At 47.3% G+C, this 17354-nt stretch overlaps 1 protein-coding gene across 1 annotated transcript in view; it reads right to left on the reverse strand.

The window, feature by feature from the left end:
* Positions 1-15870, reverse strand: part of LOC115081702 (calpain-1 catalytic subunit-like) — a gene marked incomplete at its 5' end in the record, with an annotated part of 99159 nt that extends 83289 nt beyond the window's left edge. Inside the window, 4 exon segments of the mRNA XM_029586122.1 lie at positions 20-103; positions 1192-1360; positions 1796-1929; positions 15752-15870. Of these exon segments, the coding sequence (XP_029441982.1) occupies positions 20-103; positions 1192-1360; positions 1796-1929; positions 15752-15870 (506 nt within the window).
* Between the last annotated feature and the right edge of the window lie 1484 nt (positions 15871-17354).

Consider the following 17354-nt stretch of genomic DNA (forward strand, 5'->3'; position numbering starts at 1 on the left):
CTCCCTGCCCCCCACTCACCTCTTTCAGGGCAGTCACCGAGTATGCGTGACCTTTCACCAGCTTCTTGAAGGTCACGGCTTCCATATCATAGGCACTTGTTATCTGGACGGAGAGAGGGTGGATGGGGTGGGTCAGCCAGTCCAGTCCCCTCCAATCCACTACCCTGCCTGATGAACCTGGTCCTACCCCACCCTCGCTCTCCTGCAGGCATCGTGCACTAAACGCTGCCATTCACCTCGCACACAAGCACGTTGCTCCTACCGCACGATGTTTTTACTTAATTTTGAGTTTCTGTGGTTCACAAGCAGCAGCTGTGGATGGGAATGACAGTAACGTCAGGGGCTGCACTGCCTCCCGCCTCCTCTCCCTGCCCTGACATGGGGCAGGGGTCCCTCCCACTGACCATCAGCTCGGGCTCCTCTTTCAGGGTTAGCACTGCTGCCCTCTGGCTCTTTCTATGGCTGCCCCTGCCCCCATCACCTCTGATCCAATGGCCTGCTCTCAGCCCGCAGAGGCATCGAGGCTCCATGGGAGGACAATGAAAACCCTGCTTTACCCCTGCACGCTGGCTCTTTCATCAGTACCCACGCTATCTGCCGGCAAAAGCATAAAGGTCATTCAAGAACGCGGGGACAGCAGAGGCTGTGCCGGGGGTGGGGGATTGAAGAACACGGGTACTTTTACCTAATTTTTCAAATTATGACATTATTAGAGAAAGCAGATGGAAATCTCTTGTCCGTCATTTTTCCTTCTAGAACAGCAGCCTAGCTTTGCTTTGATTACTGATGCAAACATCCCGTGGAGTGTGCACCAGTGCCGCAGCTTCTCATTCACAATCCCTATTTACAGCGTCCCAAGCTGGAGAGCCACGTCCTGCTCCAGCCCCGGGGCAGCAGCTCTGCAGTCAGCCGGTCAATAGCTCTGCTGCTTGAGCTCCTCTGGCTAGCACTGCAGCGAACTGCTAGCCAGGGCTCCCTCCTGCATGCTCACTTAGCCAGTCAGGGCGACCCAGTTCATGTTTCCGCTGCAGGCAGGGCAGCAATCGCTCCACGCCCTCACGTCCAGGGCTAGAAACGAGCCAGGCCTGCCTTTCCCCACTCTCGTCTCCAAGCATGCTTCGGAAACCCACGGAAAACAGGACTACAAATCCCAGCGTCCCCGGCGACGCAAAGCAAGCTCCAGCAGCTTACATCGATGGAGCAGCCGAGGAGGGAGCCCCTCTCCAGGGCCCGGCGGATGATCCTGTGCAGGTCCTTGGGGGCTCGCCTCAACTCGTACATCTCGGACACGCCGCCCGTGAAGTCCTCAAAGCCCTCCGTCGTGCTGCCCCCCGACAGCGCCTCGTAGCTGCCGTTCAACCTGCAGGCAGAAGGGTTAAGAAGGAGAGGAGACGGCAGGTGAGGTCCAGGATCAGCAGCGGAAGACTCGGGCCGGGCCTGGCTCTTCATACAGATATCCCAGCTGCGGCTTCTTACATGCAATGGGGCAGACCCAGGGCCAGCTCCGGCCTCGAGTGTAAGGAAAGTAAAGCAAAAAGGTGGGAGAGATTCTGTAGCACATCCCCCAGGGACAGCAGCGCGCCGGCAGGACCCGGCTCACGGCGGCAGGTCACTAGGAAAAGCCACTGCAGCTGGAGGCACAGACCTGCAGCAGGTGAGCCCTTCAGAGCAGGGGCCCCTGGAAGAGGAAACCGGACCCCAGGGGGTGCAGACTTTATGCAGGCAGAGGTGAGGGGACTTGCATGGCACAGGCTGCATTGCACACACGGCCTCAGCACTCCAGGAGGGCACTCACTTGGCGTAGGCCTTCTCCAGGAGGGCGCTCCAGAACTCACTGCACTCCGCCGAGTGGACAAACACCAGCTCCCCATCCTTGACTGGTAACCGGTCATCAACACACACATCCACCCACTCTCCAAACTGCCATATCTGTGAGGAGAGAGAGACAGAAAGTATACTTAGAACATAAGAAAATGCCATACTGGGTCACAGCAAGGGTCCATCAAGCCCAGCATCCTGTTTCCAACAGAGGCCAATCCAGGCCACAAGAGCCTGGCAAGCACCCAAACATTAAATAGATCCCATTCTGCTAACACCCAGGGATAAGTAGTGGCTTTCCTAAGTCTATCTGGTTAATAACAGTTTATGGACTTCTCCAGGAACTTATCCAATCCTTTTTTAAACCCAGCTACGTGAACTACCTTAACCACATCCTCTGGCAACAAATTCCAGAGTTTAATTGTGCGTTGAGTGAAAAAGAACTTTCTCCGATTAGTTTTAAATGTGCCCCATGCTAACTTCATGGGGTGCCCCCTAGTCCTTCTACTATCCTGAAAGAGTAAATAACCGATTCACATCTACCCGTTCTAGACCTCTCATGATTTTAAACACCTCTATCATATCCCCCCTCAGTCGTCTCTTCTCCAAGCTGAAAAGTCCTAACCTCTTCAGTCTTTCCTCATAGAGGAGCTGTTCCATTCCCCTTTATCATTTTGGGTGCCCTTCTCTGTACCTTCTCCATCACAATTATATCTTTTTTGAGATGCAGCGACCTAGAATTGCACACAGTATTCGAGGTGCAGTCTCATTATGGAGTACTGTGCGCCTAACTTCTATACAGGAATGTGTTTCAACTCCATCCAAGAGAATCTGTATCAAGAGGAAGATTAATTTCCTGACACTGCTGAAGGTTCAGTGTGGATTCAGATGTGGAAATGGACCCAGTTCTAGGAAGGCCAGGTTCCTCGTAAAGAGACTCGTATGGAGTCAAAACGTGGCCCTGTGTCCCGATTAAGTGTCCACTATGGGTTCTAATCCCCATTAGAAATTGCTTGCTTAACCTCTTGCCAGGGGTTTGATGGTAATTTTGGTGCTGATCTCAGTGCACGTTCCCTCGCTCCGCAGAGTGCATGGCTGTCTCCAGGAGCAGTTTCCAGGGGTCACAATGCCATCTGCAGTTCTCATGAAGCGAGCTCTGGCTTTCTTTTTTTTTTTTAAGTTTTTATTTATAACATTTTCAATTATTGCATATCAAGCATACATATCTTGAATTGTCATACAAGTTATCAAATTAAACATAAATAGACTTCCTTTCACTTTAAACAATATCTGTAATTCAAAAAATCAGACAACCTGTCTTTCCAGCCCTCTATTTCAGGGTACCAAGAACCTAATCCTTAATTATTAAATTTAATCCAAACATCAACATTTACTAACCTGGGGGATGTATTTATATATTCTCGAGAATAATGTTCACACCTATAGCGTTCTATCCAATGGGACTCTGTGTAGAACTTAACGTGGATCTTAACTTATTTTCAAGAAATTGAGTCAATTGCATGGGTTATATAAATACATAAGTATTCCCGTCTGACTTTATTATACACTTACAAGGATGTTTTAAAATAAAAAACATTCCCGGTTGGATCACCTGTGGTTTTAACACTAAAAATTGCTTCCTTCGTCTCTGCGTTGAAGGTACCAGATCTGGAAAAAGCTGAACCCTACAGCCCATAAATTCTTTGGACCTATTCAAGAAATATTTCTTAAAGATCCAATCTTTATCTGATTCTACCATGAGTTTCACTATTAAGGTTGAGGGTACAACTAAACTTTCTTCAGATTGCTCTAAAATATCGGATATATTAATAGTATCATCCACTACTGGTTTCCTTTCTTGTAAATTCCCTATATTCCTCACATCTGAGGATTTTGTCAGCGGTGGCAAATAATATAATTTGGAAACTATTGGTAAAGTTGGTTCAGCCAAATTCAAAACTTCCATTAAATATTTCCTCCACAGCTGTATTGGTGATTGAGACAGGGGTTTTTGGAAAGTTAACACATCATATATTTCTCAATCTAGCAATGTTTTCTAGTTTTTCTATTTTCAATTGCAATATCTGATTTTCCTTTATAAGTTCTACTTGTACATCATTAACTTTTCCATGTTCATTTTTTACTTTAAGTAATTCACTTTTTAAATTACTATTATCAAATTCCAACAATTCAACGTTCTTTTTTACATCATTTACCATAGTAACCACTGTTGACAATTGCCCAAAGATATTCTGATTCAACTCATTGAAAATACTTGAGGTCTCAACAATGATTTAAACTGTGGTATACATAAACCCCGTTCCCTCCCACCAGACCAGGATCAGCAGCTCTAGTGGGAATATATTCGGTTCCCTTGATTACAATCTGCGCTATGGGTTCTACTTGCTGACTACCTTGTCTCGTGGGAGACCCTATAAAACCAACCCCTTCGGTTGGATTTGGGACTCCAGGAGTCAGTAGGAGCCTCTCAGCAGAGTTTACCGGTGGTGTTTTTTTCTCTTGGGGAGAGCGAGGTGACTAATTCCAGAACACCTGAGGGCTCATTTTCCCCCCTCTCAGTATTCAATGGAGCATCAAGTCCCTTCGGAGACTGTGAGCTGAGAAGTTTGGAGAAGGCCCGGAGGCCTTACCGGGGATTTTGAACTTGGTTTGTGGCCACGACAGAGGTGTTCCGGGTTCCACCCCCACTGACGTCATCAGTGGGTGACGCCTAAAGGGACCTACAAAATTGGCCCCTTTGCGGCGCGGCGCCAAAGCCGCGCGTGCCTAAGGGGCGCGCGACTTAGTCCTAAGAGCTCCAACTTTCTCTTCTCTTGATTATCTCAATTTGATGGATTTGAGTAAATAAGGGATTGTCTCTTTGTTTTTAGATATTTCTCTCTACTCTGGTCTCCATGTTTAAGCAGGGAACAAGCAATAATTAACCTACTACATGTGCATTCTTGTTCTTTAATTATTAAGATGCCACACTCTACACGAAAGTGACTAGCTAGGGAGCGTCAGGTCTCGGACGCAACCGAGCCTACCTCATTAATAGGTCCAATGGAGCTCTGGCTTTCTAACAACAACAATACTATATTATTGTCAAGCCTTCATTTGGCTTTTATGGTCTCTTTTTTTAGGCTTGGCCATTTCCATCTGCTTGGGTTAGGCTTTGAGCTCATTTGGACCCAGCTTCTGTTCGCTTACATTGCTGTGAGCCTTTAGCGCCAGGGTGGGAAGGGCTTAAATGGAGGGAAAGTAGTAGCAGCTGGATTTTATCTCTCAGTCAGGGGTTTAGAAACCTTGACTTCGACCTGGAAGCCTGAAAAACATTCTTCATAATGACTGGAACTGGCCAAAAACGGATACCCCTGGAAGAGAGGACAGGTCGCGGTCTCTTTGCATGATAGATGATGAGTCCTTCACAGTCATGGAGCAGGGTTTGGGTAGAGCAACAATGGGAGTAACCACAATAGCGTAGCGTAGCAAAAGAGCCCGCACTATCCACCCGCAGAGAGAGAGAGAAACCTTCACACAACAGCGATAAATGTACATTAGCAGACTGAGACATCACACCCCGATAAAGAGCAGAGGATCTTACTCAAGAAAAATGATTCGACAACCAGCACTTGTGAAGCATAAGGCTGGATTCACCGATCGGTGGAGGATATTAAATTAACAGTCAGAGAATGGTCATTACACCTGAGAAAGCAAGAAGCTGATGTTCCAAGAGTCTGTCTGGTTAACTTCTGAGTTTTAAATTTCCCGCCCCAGTCAGAGGTGAGATTTTAGCTGTGTAAGCCAGATTTATCCGGCTAGGCCGACATTCAGCAGTGGCCGGATAAATGTAACCGTGCGAGTCTGGTCAGCATAACTTTATCCTGAGGTTACCTGGCTATCTTCCGCTGAGTATATCAGTCTCCTGCACTGAAAACTGCACACGGAATGGATCTCAGACTGGCTCTGTGAACGAGAACTGAAAACACTGTGCAGTAGGGACTGGGGCGCGTCTGAAGCTGCACAGAGGCCCGGCCGGGGTGAGCTGAGGGGTTATCAGTGCTAGATGAAGCGTAAGCCCCGAAGACAAACCTTCGATTCTGCTGAGTGTGAGTTATAGGAACCTCTCGTCGGACGCAGAAAAATCCAGTAAGAGAAAAACCTGGGCAAGCTCATAAGAGTGGCAAATGAAGGCTCCTGGTGCCAGACGCCCGTCCTGGTTCTGATTGCACTGAAAGCCCAAAGGAGCAGGAGAAACAGGCAGGATTCTCTCTCCCCCCAAAAATAGGACAGACAGACACCCAACGAGACAGAGATGAGGCTGCACAAGCGCTCACACAGGCAGAGAGACCTCCTGACCCGCAGGCTCTCCCCATGGCAGGACAAAGACAGACAGACACCCCCAGGACACAGAGATGAGGCTGCACAAGCGCTCACACAGGCAGAGAGACCTCCTGACCCGCAGGCTCTCCCCATGGCAGGACAAGGACAGACAGACACCCCAGGACACAGAGATGAGGCTGCACAAGTGCTCACACAGGCAGAGAGACCTCCTGACCCGCAGGCTCTCCCCATGGCAGGACAAGGACAGACAGACACCCCCAGGACACAGAGATGAGGCTGCACAAGCGCTCACACAGGCAGAGAGACCTCCTGACCCGCAGGCTCTCCCCATGGCAGGACAAGGACAGACAGACACCCCAGGACACAGAGATGAGGCTGCACAAGTGCTCACACAGGCAGAGAGATCTCCTGACACCCAGGATCTCCCCATGGCAGGACAAGGACAGACAGACACCCCAGGACACAGAGATGAGGCTGCACAAGCGCTCACACAGGCAGAGAGACCTCCTGACACCCAGGATCTCCCCATGGCAGGACAAGGACAGACAGACACCCCAGGACACAGAGATGAGGCTGCACAAGCGCTCACACAGGCAGAGAGACCTCCTGACCCGCAGGCTCTCCCCATGGCAGGACAAGGACAGACAGACACCCCAGGACACAGAGATGAGGCTGCACAAGTGCTCACACAGGCAGAGAGACCTCCTGACACCCAGGATCTCCCCATGGCAGGACAAGGACAGACAGACACCCCAGGACACAGAGATGAGGCTGCACAAGTGCTCACACAGGCAGAGAGACCTCCTGACACCCAGGATCTCCCCATGGCAGGACAAGGACAGACAGACACCCCAGGACACAGAGATGAGGCTGCACAAGTGCTCACACAGGCAGAGAGATCTCCTGACACCCAGGATCTCCCCATGGCAGGACAAGGACAGACAGACACCCCAGGACACAGAGATGAGGCTGCACAAGCGCTCACACAGGCAGAGAGACCTCCTGACCCGCAGGCTCTCCCCATGGCAGGACAAGGGCCCTTTAAGGACAAGGACAGACAAAGGTCTTCTGCACACCCAGCACTGCGTGGATGTCTGCAGAGACTTTCAGAATTAATTGCCTTTTAATGATTTAATAAAAGAGCAGGCAATGTGAATTTTGTGTGTCTTGCTGTGATCTAGACCCAGTAAAAGGCTATTGATTAAAGCTGCGGTACTCTCCTCCTCCTCCTCCTCTAATGTTCCACTGTATTTCCCAGGAAGTGGATAAAACGTGGCTGCAGTACAGAGTCGCTGCCTAGGCCAAACGCAGCCACGGCTCTGGTGGGGGGTGAGGGGGGGACAGACAAGGAGCCTGAAAGGCACCAACTCCTTCGCCAACGGAGTCGTGCACAGGGCAGGTTCCTTCTCCGTGACACCTTTTGATTTCACACCCTCGCTTAGCAAATCTTTTGGCTGAATTGAGGTTTCATAGGGCAACGACGATGAGAACATCAGAAGAGGAAAGGTGTTCTGCTACCTCCCGTTTCATAAGCCAGAGGAAAGCTGAAACCAGAAGACGACCAGGAAAGGAAAGCCTGTGTCATGCTGCATGCACTGGTACCGGTCCTTGTGGGAATTTCTGTGCAGGAAGTACCACACTGACAATTTGAGACGTAAATATAAGGCTAGAAATGGTGTCAGCCGGTGAACCCAAGCACTAACCAATCAGAAGGCAGCTTTCAAAATGCTCAATGACATCACAGTGTGTTCTAAGCTGAGATTCCAGCTGATCTGGCCTGGCCCGTTTCCCTACAGGAAGAGAAAGCAGAAGGGTTTCCAAGTCTCAGCTCACCCAGGCACAGAACGGGAGTGAATCAGGCCCAAGCATCCTGGCCATCAAAAGCACAGAAAAAGTGCAGCCTGCGGGGGGTCACTGACACACTAGCCACTGTCTCACTGGCTGAGCGGAGGGGGAGGACAGACAGACCCAATCATCATAAGAACATAAGACATTGCTATGCTGGGTCAGACCAAGGGTCCATCAAGCCCAGCATCCTGTTTCCAACAGAGGCCAAAACCAGGCCACAAGAACCTGGCAATTACCCAAACAGTAAGAAGATCCCATGCTACTGATGCAATTAATAGCAGTGGCTATTCCCTAAGTAAACTTGATTAATAGCAGTTAATGGACTTCTCCTCCAAGAACGTATCCACTCCTTTTTTGAACCCAGCTACACTAACTGCACTAACCACATCCTCTGGCAACAAATTCCAGAGCTTTATTGTGCGTTGAGTGAAAAAGAACTTTCTCTGATTAGTTTTAAATGTGCTACTTGCTAACTTCATGGAGTGCCCCCTAGTCCTTCTATTATCCGAAAGTGTAAATAACTGATTCACATCTACCCGTTCAAGACCTCTCATGATCTTAAAGACCTCTATCATATCCCCCCTCAGCCGTCTCTTCTCCAAGCTGAACAGCCCTAACCTATTCAGCCTTTCCTCATAGGGGAGCTGTTCCATCCCCTTTATCATTTTGGTTGCCCTTCTCTGTACCTTCTCCATTGCAACTATATCTTTTTTGAGATGCAAGGACCAGAATTGTACACAGTATTCAAGGTGGGGTCTCACCATGGAGCGATACAGAGGCATTATGACATTTTCCGTTTTATTCACCATTCCCTTTCTAATAATTCCCAACATTCTGTTTGCTTTTTTGACTGTTGCAGCACACTGAGCCATAAGAACATAAGAAAATGCCATACTGGGTCAGACCAAGGGTCCATCAAGCCCAGCATCCTGTTTCCAACAGTGGCCAATCCAGGCCATAAGAACCTGGCAAGTACCCAAAAACTAAGTCTATTCCCATGTAACCATTGCTAATGGCAGTGGCTATTCTCTAAGTGAACTTAATAGCAGGTAATGGACTTCTCCTCCAAGAACTTATCCAATCCTCTTTTAAACCCAGCTACACTAACTGTACTAACCACATCCTCTGACAACAAATTCCAGAGTTTAATTGTGCGGTGAGTAAAAAAGAACTTTCTCCGATTAGTTTTAAATGTGCCCCATGCTAACTTCATGGAGTGTCCCCTAGTCTTTCTATTATCCGAAAGAGTAAATAACCGATTCACATCTACCCGTTCTAGACCTCTCATGATCTTAAACACCTCTATCATATCCCCCCTCAGTCGTCTCTTCTCCAAGCTGAAAAGTCCTAACCTCTTTAGTCTTTCCTCATAGGGAAGTTGTTCCATTCCCCTTATCATTTTGGTAGCCCTTCTCTGTACCTTCTCCATCGCAATTATATCTTTTTTGAGATGCAGCGACCAGAATTGTACACAGTATTCAAGGTGCGGTCTCACCATGGAGCGATACAGAGGCATTATGACATTTTCCGTTTTATTCACCATTCCCTTTCTAATAATTCCCAACATTCTGTTTGCTTTTTTGACTGCCGCAGCCACACTGAACCGACGATTTCAATGTATTATCCACTATGACACCTAGATCTCTTTCTTGGGTTGTAGCACCTAATATGGAACCCAACATTGTGTAACTATAGCGAGGGTTATTTTTCCCTTTATGCATCACCTTGCACTTATCCACATTAAATTTCATCTGCCATTTGGATACCCAATTTTCCAGTCTCACAAGGTCTTCCTGCAATTTATCACAGTCTGCTTGTGATTTAACTACTCTGAACAATTTTGTGTCATCTGCAAATTTGATTATCTCACTCGTCGTATTTCTTTCCAGATCATTTATAAATATATTGAACAGTAAGGGTCCCAATACAGATCCCTGAGGCACTCCACTGTCCACTCCCTTCCACTGAGAAAATTGCCCATTTAATCCTACTCTCTGTTTCCTCTCTTTTAGCCAGTTTGCAATCCACGAAAGGACATCGCCACCTATCCCATGACTTTTTACTTTTCCTAGAAGCCTCTCATGAGGAACTTTGTCAAACGCCTTCTGAAAATCCAAGTATACTATATCTACCGGTTCACCTTTATCCACATGTTTATTAACTCCTTCAAAAAAGTGAAGCAGATTTGTGAGGCAAGACTTGCCCTGGGTAAAGCCATGCTGACTTTGTTCCATTAAACCATGTCTTTCTATATGTTCTGTGATTTTGATGTTTAGAACACTTTCCACTATTTTTCCTGGCACTGAAGTCAGGCTAACCGGTCTGTAGTTTCCCGGATCGCCCCTGGAGCCCTTTTTAAATATTGGAGTTACATTAGCCACCCTCCAGTCTTCAGGTACAATGGATGATTTTAATGATAGGTTACAAATTTTTACTAATAGGTCTGAAATTTCATTTTTTAGTTCCTTCAGAACTCTGGGGTGTATACCATCCGGTCCGGGTGATTTACTACTCTTCAGTTTGTCAATCAGGCCTACCACATCTTCTAGGTTCACCGTGATTTGATTCAGTCCATCTGAATCATTACCCATGAAAACCTTCTCCATTACGGGTACCTCCCCAACATCCTCTTCAGTAAACACCGAAGCAAAGAAATCATTTAATCTTTCCGCGATGGCCTTATCTTCTCTAAGTGCCCCTTTAACCCCTCGATCATCTAACGGTCCAAATGACTCCCTCACAGGCTTTCTGCTTCGGATATATTTTAAAAAGTTTTTACAGTGAGTTTTTGCCTCTACAGCCAACTTCTTTTCAAATTCTCTCTTAGCCTGTCTTATCAATGTCTTACATTTAACTTGCTAATGTTTATGCATTATCCTATTTTCTTCTGTTGGATCCTTCTTCCAATTTTTGAATGAAGTTCTTTTGGCTAAAATAGCTTCTTTCACCTCCCCTTTTAACCATGCCGGTAATCGTTTTGCCTTCTTTCCACCTTTCTTAATGTGTGGAATACATCTGGACTGCGCTTCTAGAATGGTATTTTTTAACAATGACCACGCCTCTTGGACATTTTTTACTTTTGTAGCTGCTCCTTTCAGGTTTTTTCTAACAATTTTTCTCATTTTATCAAAGTTTCCCTTTTGAAAGTTTAGCACAAGAGCCTTGGATTTGCACACTGTTCCTTTTCCAGTCATTAAATCAAATTTGATCATATTATGATCACTATTGCCAAGCGGCCCCACCATCGTTACCTCTCTCACCAAGTCCTGTGCTCCACTGAGAATTAGATCTAAAATTTCTCCCTCTCTCGTCGGTTCCTGAACCAATTGCTCCATAAAGCTATCATTTATTCCATCCAGGAACGTTATCTCTCTAGCGTGACCCGATGATACGTTTACCCAGTCTATATTGGAGTAATTGAAGTCTCCCATTATTACCGCACTACCAATTTGGTTTGCTTCCCTAATTTCTCTTAGCATTTCACTGTCCGTCTCACCATCTTGACCAGGTGGACGGTAGTATACCCCTACCACTATAGTCGTCTCCGACACACAAGGGATTTCTACCCATAAAGATTCAATTTTGTATTTAGTCTCATGCAGGATGTTTATCCTGTTGGACTCTATGCCATCCCGGACATAAAGCGCCACACCTCCTCCCGACTGCTCCTCTCTGTCATTGTGATATAATTTGTACCCCGGTATAGCACTGTCCCATTGGTTATCCTCTTTCCACCATGTCTCTGAGATGCCAATTAAGTCTATGTCATCATTCACTGCTATACATTCTAATTGTCCCATCTTACTTCTTAGACTTCTGGCATTAGCATACAAACATTTCAAAGTTTGTTTTTTGTTTGTATTTTCATTCTGCTTTTTAATTGATAGGGATAAGTTAGAATTTTTTAGCTCAGGTGAGTTTTTAGTTACAGGCACTTGGACTACTTTTCTAATTATTGGAACCTCACTGTCGGGATGCCCTAATTCTAATGCATCATTAGTATCCTTTGAAGATACCTCTCTCCGAACCATGCGCTGCTGAGCGACTGTCGGCTTTCCCCTTTGTTCTAGTTTAAAAGCTGCTCTATCTCCTTTTTAAAGGTTAGTGCCAGCAGTCTGGTTCCACCCTGGTTAAGGTGGAGCCCATCCCTTCGGAAGAGACTCCCCCTTCCCCAAAAGGTCCCCAGTTCCTTACAAAACTGAATCCCTCTTCCTTGCACCATCGTCTCATCCACGCATTGAGACTCCGGAGCTCTGCCTGCCTCTGGTGACCTGCGCGTGGAACAGGAAGCATTTCAGAGAATGCTACCCTGGAGGTTCTGGATTTCAGCTTTCTACCTAAGAGCCTAAATTTGGCTTCCAGAACCTCCCTCCCACATTTTCCTATGTTGTTGGTGCCCACGTGTACCATGAAATCTGGCTCCTCCCCAGCACTGTCTAAAATCCTATCTAGGTGACACGTGAGGTCCATCACCTTCGCACCAGGCAGGCAAGTTACCAGGCGATCCTCATGCCCACCAGCCACCAGCTATCCTTGGTGCAAAAAGACAATGCACCACCTGGAGAGCAGGTCCTTGCTAAAGGATCCTTTCCTGCTACACCAGGTTGATGCTCTCCCATCATGAAACCTTCTTCCTCCAAGGCAGCACCAGGGCTGCCAGTCTGAAGTTGGCTACTCTGTCCCTGAAGGTGTCATCTATATACCTCTCTGTCTGCCTCAGCTCCTCCAGGTCTGCCACTCTAGCCTCCAGAGATCGGACTCGTTCTCTGAGAGCCAGGAGCTCTTTGCATCGCATGCACATGTACAACTTCTCACCGGTGGGTAAAAAATCATACATGTGACACTCGATGCAAAAGACTGGGAAGCCCCCCTCTTGCTGCTGCCTTCATCTCAATTTTGATCAGTTCCTAGTTAAGTTTTAGGTTGCTATGGGAGTAGGAATGTGTCTAATTAGCGTCCTTTAAATGTATTAGTGAATTCACTATATGTCTGGTAGTGGCCTACTGGGGTCTGATCGAATTCTCAATAAAGTTTTTGTTGATGGGGTTTTTTTTTTTTGTGCAAATGGCACCTGCCTATAAATTAAGGGATGAGCTTGGGGTGGGAGGATTGGGAATTACAAACAGTCTAACTTTAGTTAGTCAGCCTGAGTGACTCACTGCTCCCTTGATTAACAAATGTTGTTCCCTATTCAAACCTAATCACACTACCTCAACACCTTTCCAAGGTGAGGAACTGAGCTGAACTATTCAACTTTTTTACTTAGGTATACACTGCTCCTAGCTTATTTCTAGCTTCTGGCTACTTTTTGGGTTGTTTTATTTTTTGTGTGTGTTTTTTTTTTTCAATACAAACACTCAGTCCTGCAGACTTTTAAAAATAAACACACTACCTACTGCTACCTTATTGACTGACTATTTAAAAATGCAAACAGTCTAAGTATTATTTACTATGATGCCTAGATCTTTTTCCTGTATGGTAGCTCCTAATATGGAACCTAACATTGTGTAATTATAGCATGGGTTATTTTTCCCTGTATGCAACACCTTGCACTTATCCAGATTAAATTTAATTTACCAAATGGATGCCCAATTTTCCAGTCTCACAAGGTCCTCCTGCAATTTATCACAATCTACCAGCGATTTAACTACTCTGAGTAATTTTGTATCATCCACAAATTTTATAACCTCACTCGTCGTATTCCTTTCCAGATCATTTATAAATATATTGAAAAGCACCGGTCCAAGTACAGATCCCTGAGGCACTCCACTGTTTACCCTTTTTCACTGAGAAATTGACCATTTAATTCTACTCTCTGTTTCCTGTCTTTTAACCAGTTTGTAATCCATGAAAGGACGTCGCCTCCTATCCCATGACTTTTTAGTTTTCGTAGAAGCCTCTCATGAGGGACTTTGTCAAACGCCTTCTGAAAATCTAAATACACTACCATCTACCGGTTCACCTTTATCCACATGTTTATTAACTCCTTCAAAAACATGAAGCAGATTTGTGAGGCAAGACTTCCCTTGGGTAAATCCATGCTGACTGTGTTCCATTAAATCATGTCTTTCTATATGCTCTGTTATTTGATCTTTAGAATAGTTTTCACTATTTTTCCTGGCACTGAAGTCAGGCTCACTGGTCTATAGTTTCCTGGATTATCCCTGGAGCCCTTTTTAAATATTGGGGTTACATTGGCCACTCTCCAGTCTTCAGGTACAATGGATTATTTTAATGATAGGTTACAAATTTTAACTAATAGATCAGAAATTTCATTTTTGAGTTCCTTCAGTACCCTAGGGATGCATACCATCTGGTCCAGGTGACTTGCTACTCTTTAGTTTGTCAATCTGGCCTACTACATCTTCCAGGTTCACAGTGAGTTTGTTCAGTTCATCTGACTCATCACCCCTGAAAACCATCTCTGGAACTGGTATCTCCCAACATCCTCATTAGTAAACACTGGAGGCAAAGAATTCATTTAGTCTTTCTGCAATGGCCTTATCTTACCTAAGAGCCCCTTTAACCCCTCGGTCATCTAATGGTCCAACCGACTCCCTCACAGGTTTCTTGCTTTGAATATATTTAAAAAAGTTTTTATTATGAGCTTTTGCCTCTATGGCCAACTTCATTTCAAATTCTCTCTTCGCCTGTCTGATCAATGTTTTACACTTAACTTGACAATACTTATGCTTTATCCTATTTTCTTCAGATGGATCCTTCTTCCAGTTTTTCAAGAATGTTATTTTTGGCTAAAATAGCCTCTTTCACCTCACCTTTAAACCATGTCGGTAATCGTTTTGCCTTCCTTCCACCTTTCTTAATGTGTGGAATACATATGGACTGCGCCTCTAGGATTGTATTTTTAAACAATGTCCAAGCCTGTTGAACACTTTTAACCTTTGCAGCTGCACCTTTCAGTTTTTTTCTATTTTCCTCATTTTATCAAAGTTTCCCTTTTGAAAGTTTAGTGTTAGAGCTGCAGATTTACTTATTGTCCCCCTTCCAGTTATTAGTTTAAATCTGATCATGTTATGATCACTGTTGCCAAGTGGCCCCACCACCGTTACCTCTCTCACCAAATCCTGCGTTCCACTAAGAATTAAATCTAAAATAGTTCCCTCTCTTGTTGGTTCCTGAACCAATTGCTCCATGAAGCAATCATTTATTACATCCAGGAACTTTATGTCTCTAGCAAGTCCTGATGTTACATTTACCCATTCAATACTGGGGTAATTGAAATCTCCCATTATTATTGCACTGCCAAATTGGTTTGCTTCCCTGATTTCTCTTAGCATTTCATCATGTGTCTGACCATTTTGTCCAGGTGGATGGTAGTATACTCCTATCACTATACCCTTACCCAACACACATGGGATTTCTACCCATGTGACCATTTACTCTCTTGTATGATCTTTATCCTGTTGGACTCTATACCCTCCCGGACATAAAGTGCCACACCCCCACCAAGTTGATCCTCCCTATCATTGCGATATAATTTGTACCCTGATATAGCACTGGCCCATTGGTTATCCTCCTTCCACCAGGTCTCCCTACAGGAAACCCCCAAAGCCCTTTAACAGGCTCAGCGCCAAGCAAGGGGCCCCTGCCTCACACTATTCTCACGCCAGAAGCTGCAGCACCAAGAGCAAAGGTGCAAGGGACCGAGGGGGCCTCCATATGACATCCCAGAAAAACAGAGCATGAAAGCTGGCAAAGCAAAGGGAAGAGACAGCAATACCTGAAAGTGGAAGATCCCGGCGTAGTCCTCCTGGAAGCTCTGCCCGTGTGGCACCACCCTGTGCAGGAGATCCTCGTTCAGGGTGAGAGAGCCAATAGCAGCCAACAGCCAGCAGTCCCCTGAGATAGAAGGAAGGTATGAGAGTGAGAGGCTCAGGAGCTCATGCAGAGTCACCCCCCCAGCCCCCTCACAGGAAGTTCTTCTGCCGTAAACTCAGCCTGCTACCTCATGTCCTCTCCCTGCCCTCACTGTAACCACCTGCCTGTGTCTGCAAACTGCTATCCGACCGCCCTCCCCACCTCTCTTCTCAGCAGCTGCAGAGTCTCCTCCACACGCTCTCTCGTTTCAGACACAAAGCGAGGCAAGGCAGCAACAAAATCAGCAAAGTGGTAAATGCCCTTACAGTGATCAAATGTGAATAATTTTACAAACACTAAGTGGCACGGCGAGCAAGACGATACCCAGCTAAAGTGCAAGCCAGGTAACCTCAGCAATTTACCCGAGTAACTACAGCCGGGCTATTCAGTGCGCCCCACCCGGGTAACTTACAGCCGGGCTATTCAGTGCGCCCCACCCGGGTAACTTCAGCCGGGATATTCAGTGCGCCCCACCCGGGTAACTTCAGCCGGGCTATTCAGTGCGCCCCACCCGGGTAACTTCAGCCGGGCTATTCAGCGCGACCCACCCGGGTAACTACAGCCGGGCTATTCAGCGCGACCCACCCGGGTAACTTCAGCCGGGCTATTCAGCGCGACCCACCCGGGTAACTACAGCCGGGATATTCAGCGCGACCCACCCGGGTAACTACAGCCGGGATATTCAGCGCGACCCACCCGGGTAACTTCAGCCGGGCTATTCAGCGCGACCCACCCGGGTAACTTCAGCCGGGCTATTCAGCGCGACCCACCCGGGTAACTTCAGCCGGGCTATTCAGCGCGCCCCACCCGGGTAACTTCAGCCGGGCTATTCAGCGCGCCCCACCCGGGTAACTTCAGCCGGGCTATTCAGCGCGCCCCACCCGGGTAACTTCAGCCGGGCTATTCAGCGCGCCCCACCCGGGTAACTTCAGCCGGGATATTCAGCGCGCCCCACCCGGGTAACTTCAGCCGGGATATTCAGCGCGCCCCACCCGGGTAACTTCAGCCGGGATATTCAGCGCGCCCCACCCGGGTAACTTCAGCCGGGCTATTCAGCGCGACCCACCCGGGTAACTTCAGCCGGGCTATTCAGCGCGACCCACCCGGGTAACTACAGCCGGGCTATTCAGCGCGACCCACCCGGGTAACTTCAGCCGGGCTATTCAGCGCGACCCACCCGGGTAACTTCAGCCGGGATATTCAGCGCGACCCACCCGGGTAACTTCAGCCGGGATATTCAGCGCGACCCACCCGGGTAACTTCAGCCGGGATATTCAGCGCGCCCCACCCGGGTAACTTCAGCCGGGATATTCAGCGCGCCCCACCCGGGTAACTTCAGCCGGGATATTCAGCGCGCCCCACCCGGGTAACTTCAGCCGGGATATTCAGCGCGCCCCACCCGGGTAACTTCAGCCGGGATATTCAGCGCGCCCCCACCCGGGTAACTTCAGCCGGGATATTCAGCG

The sequence above is a fragment of the Rhinatrema bivittatum genome, unplaced genomic scaffold (assembly GCF_901001135.1).
Source record: "Rhinatrema bivittatum unplaced genomic scaffold, aRhiBiv1.1, whole genome shotgun sequence".
NCBI classification, from domain to species: Eukaryota; Metazoa; Chordata; class Amphibia; order Gymnophiona; family Rhinatrematidae; genus Rhinatrema; species Rhinatrema bivittatum.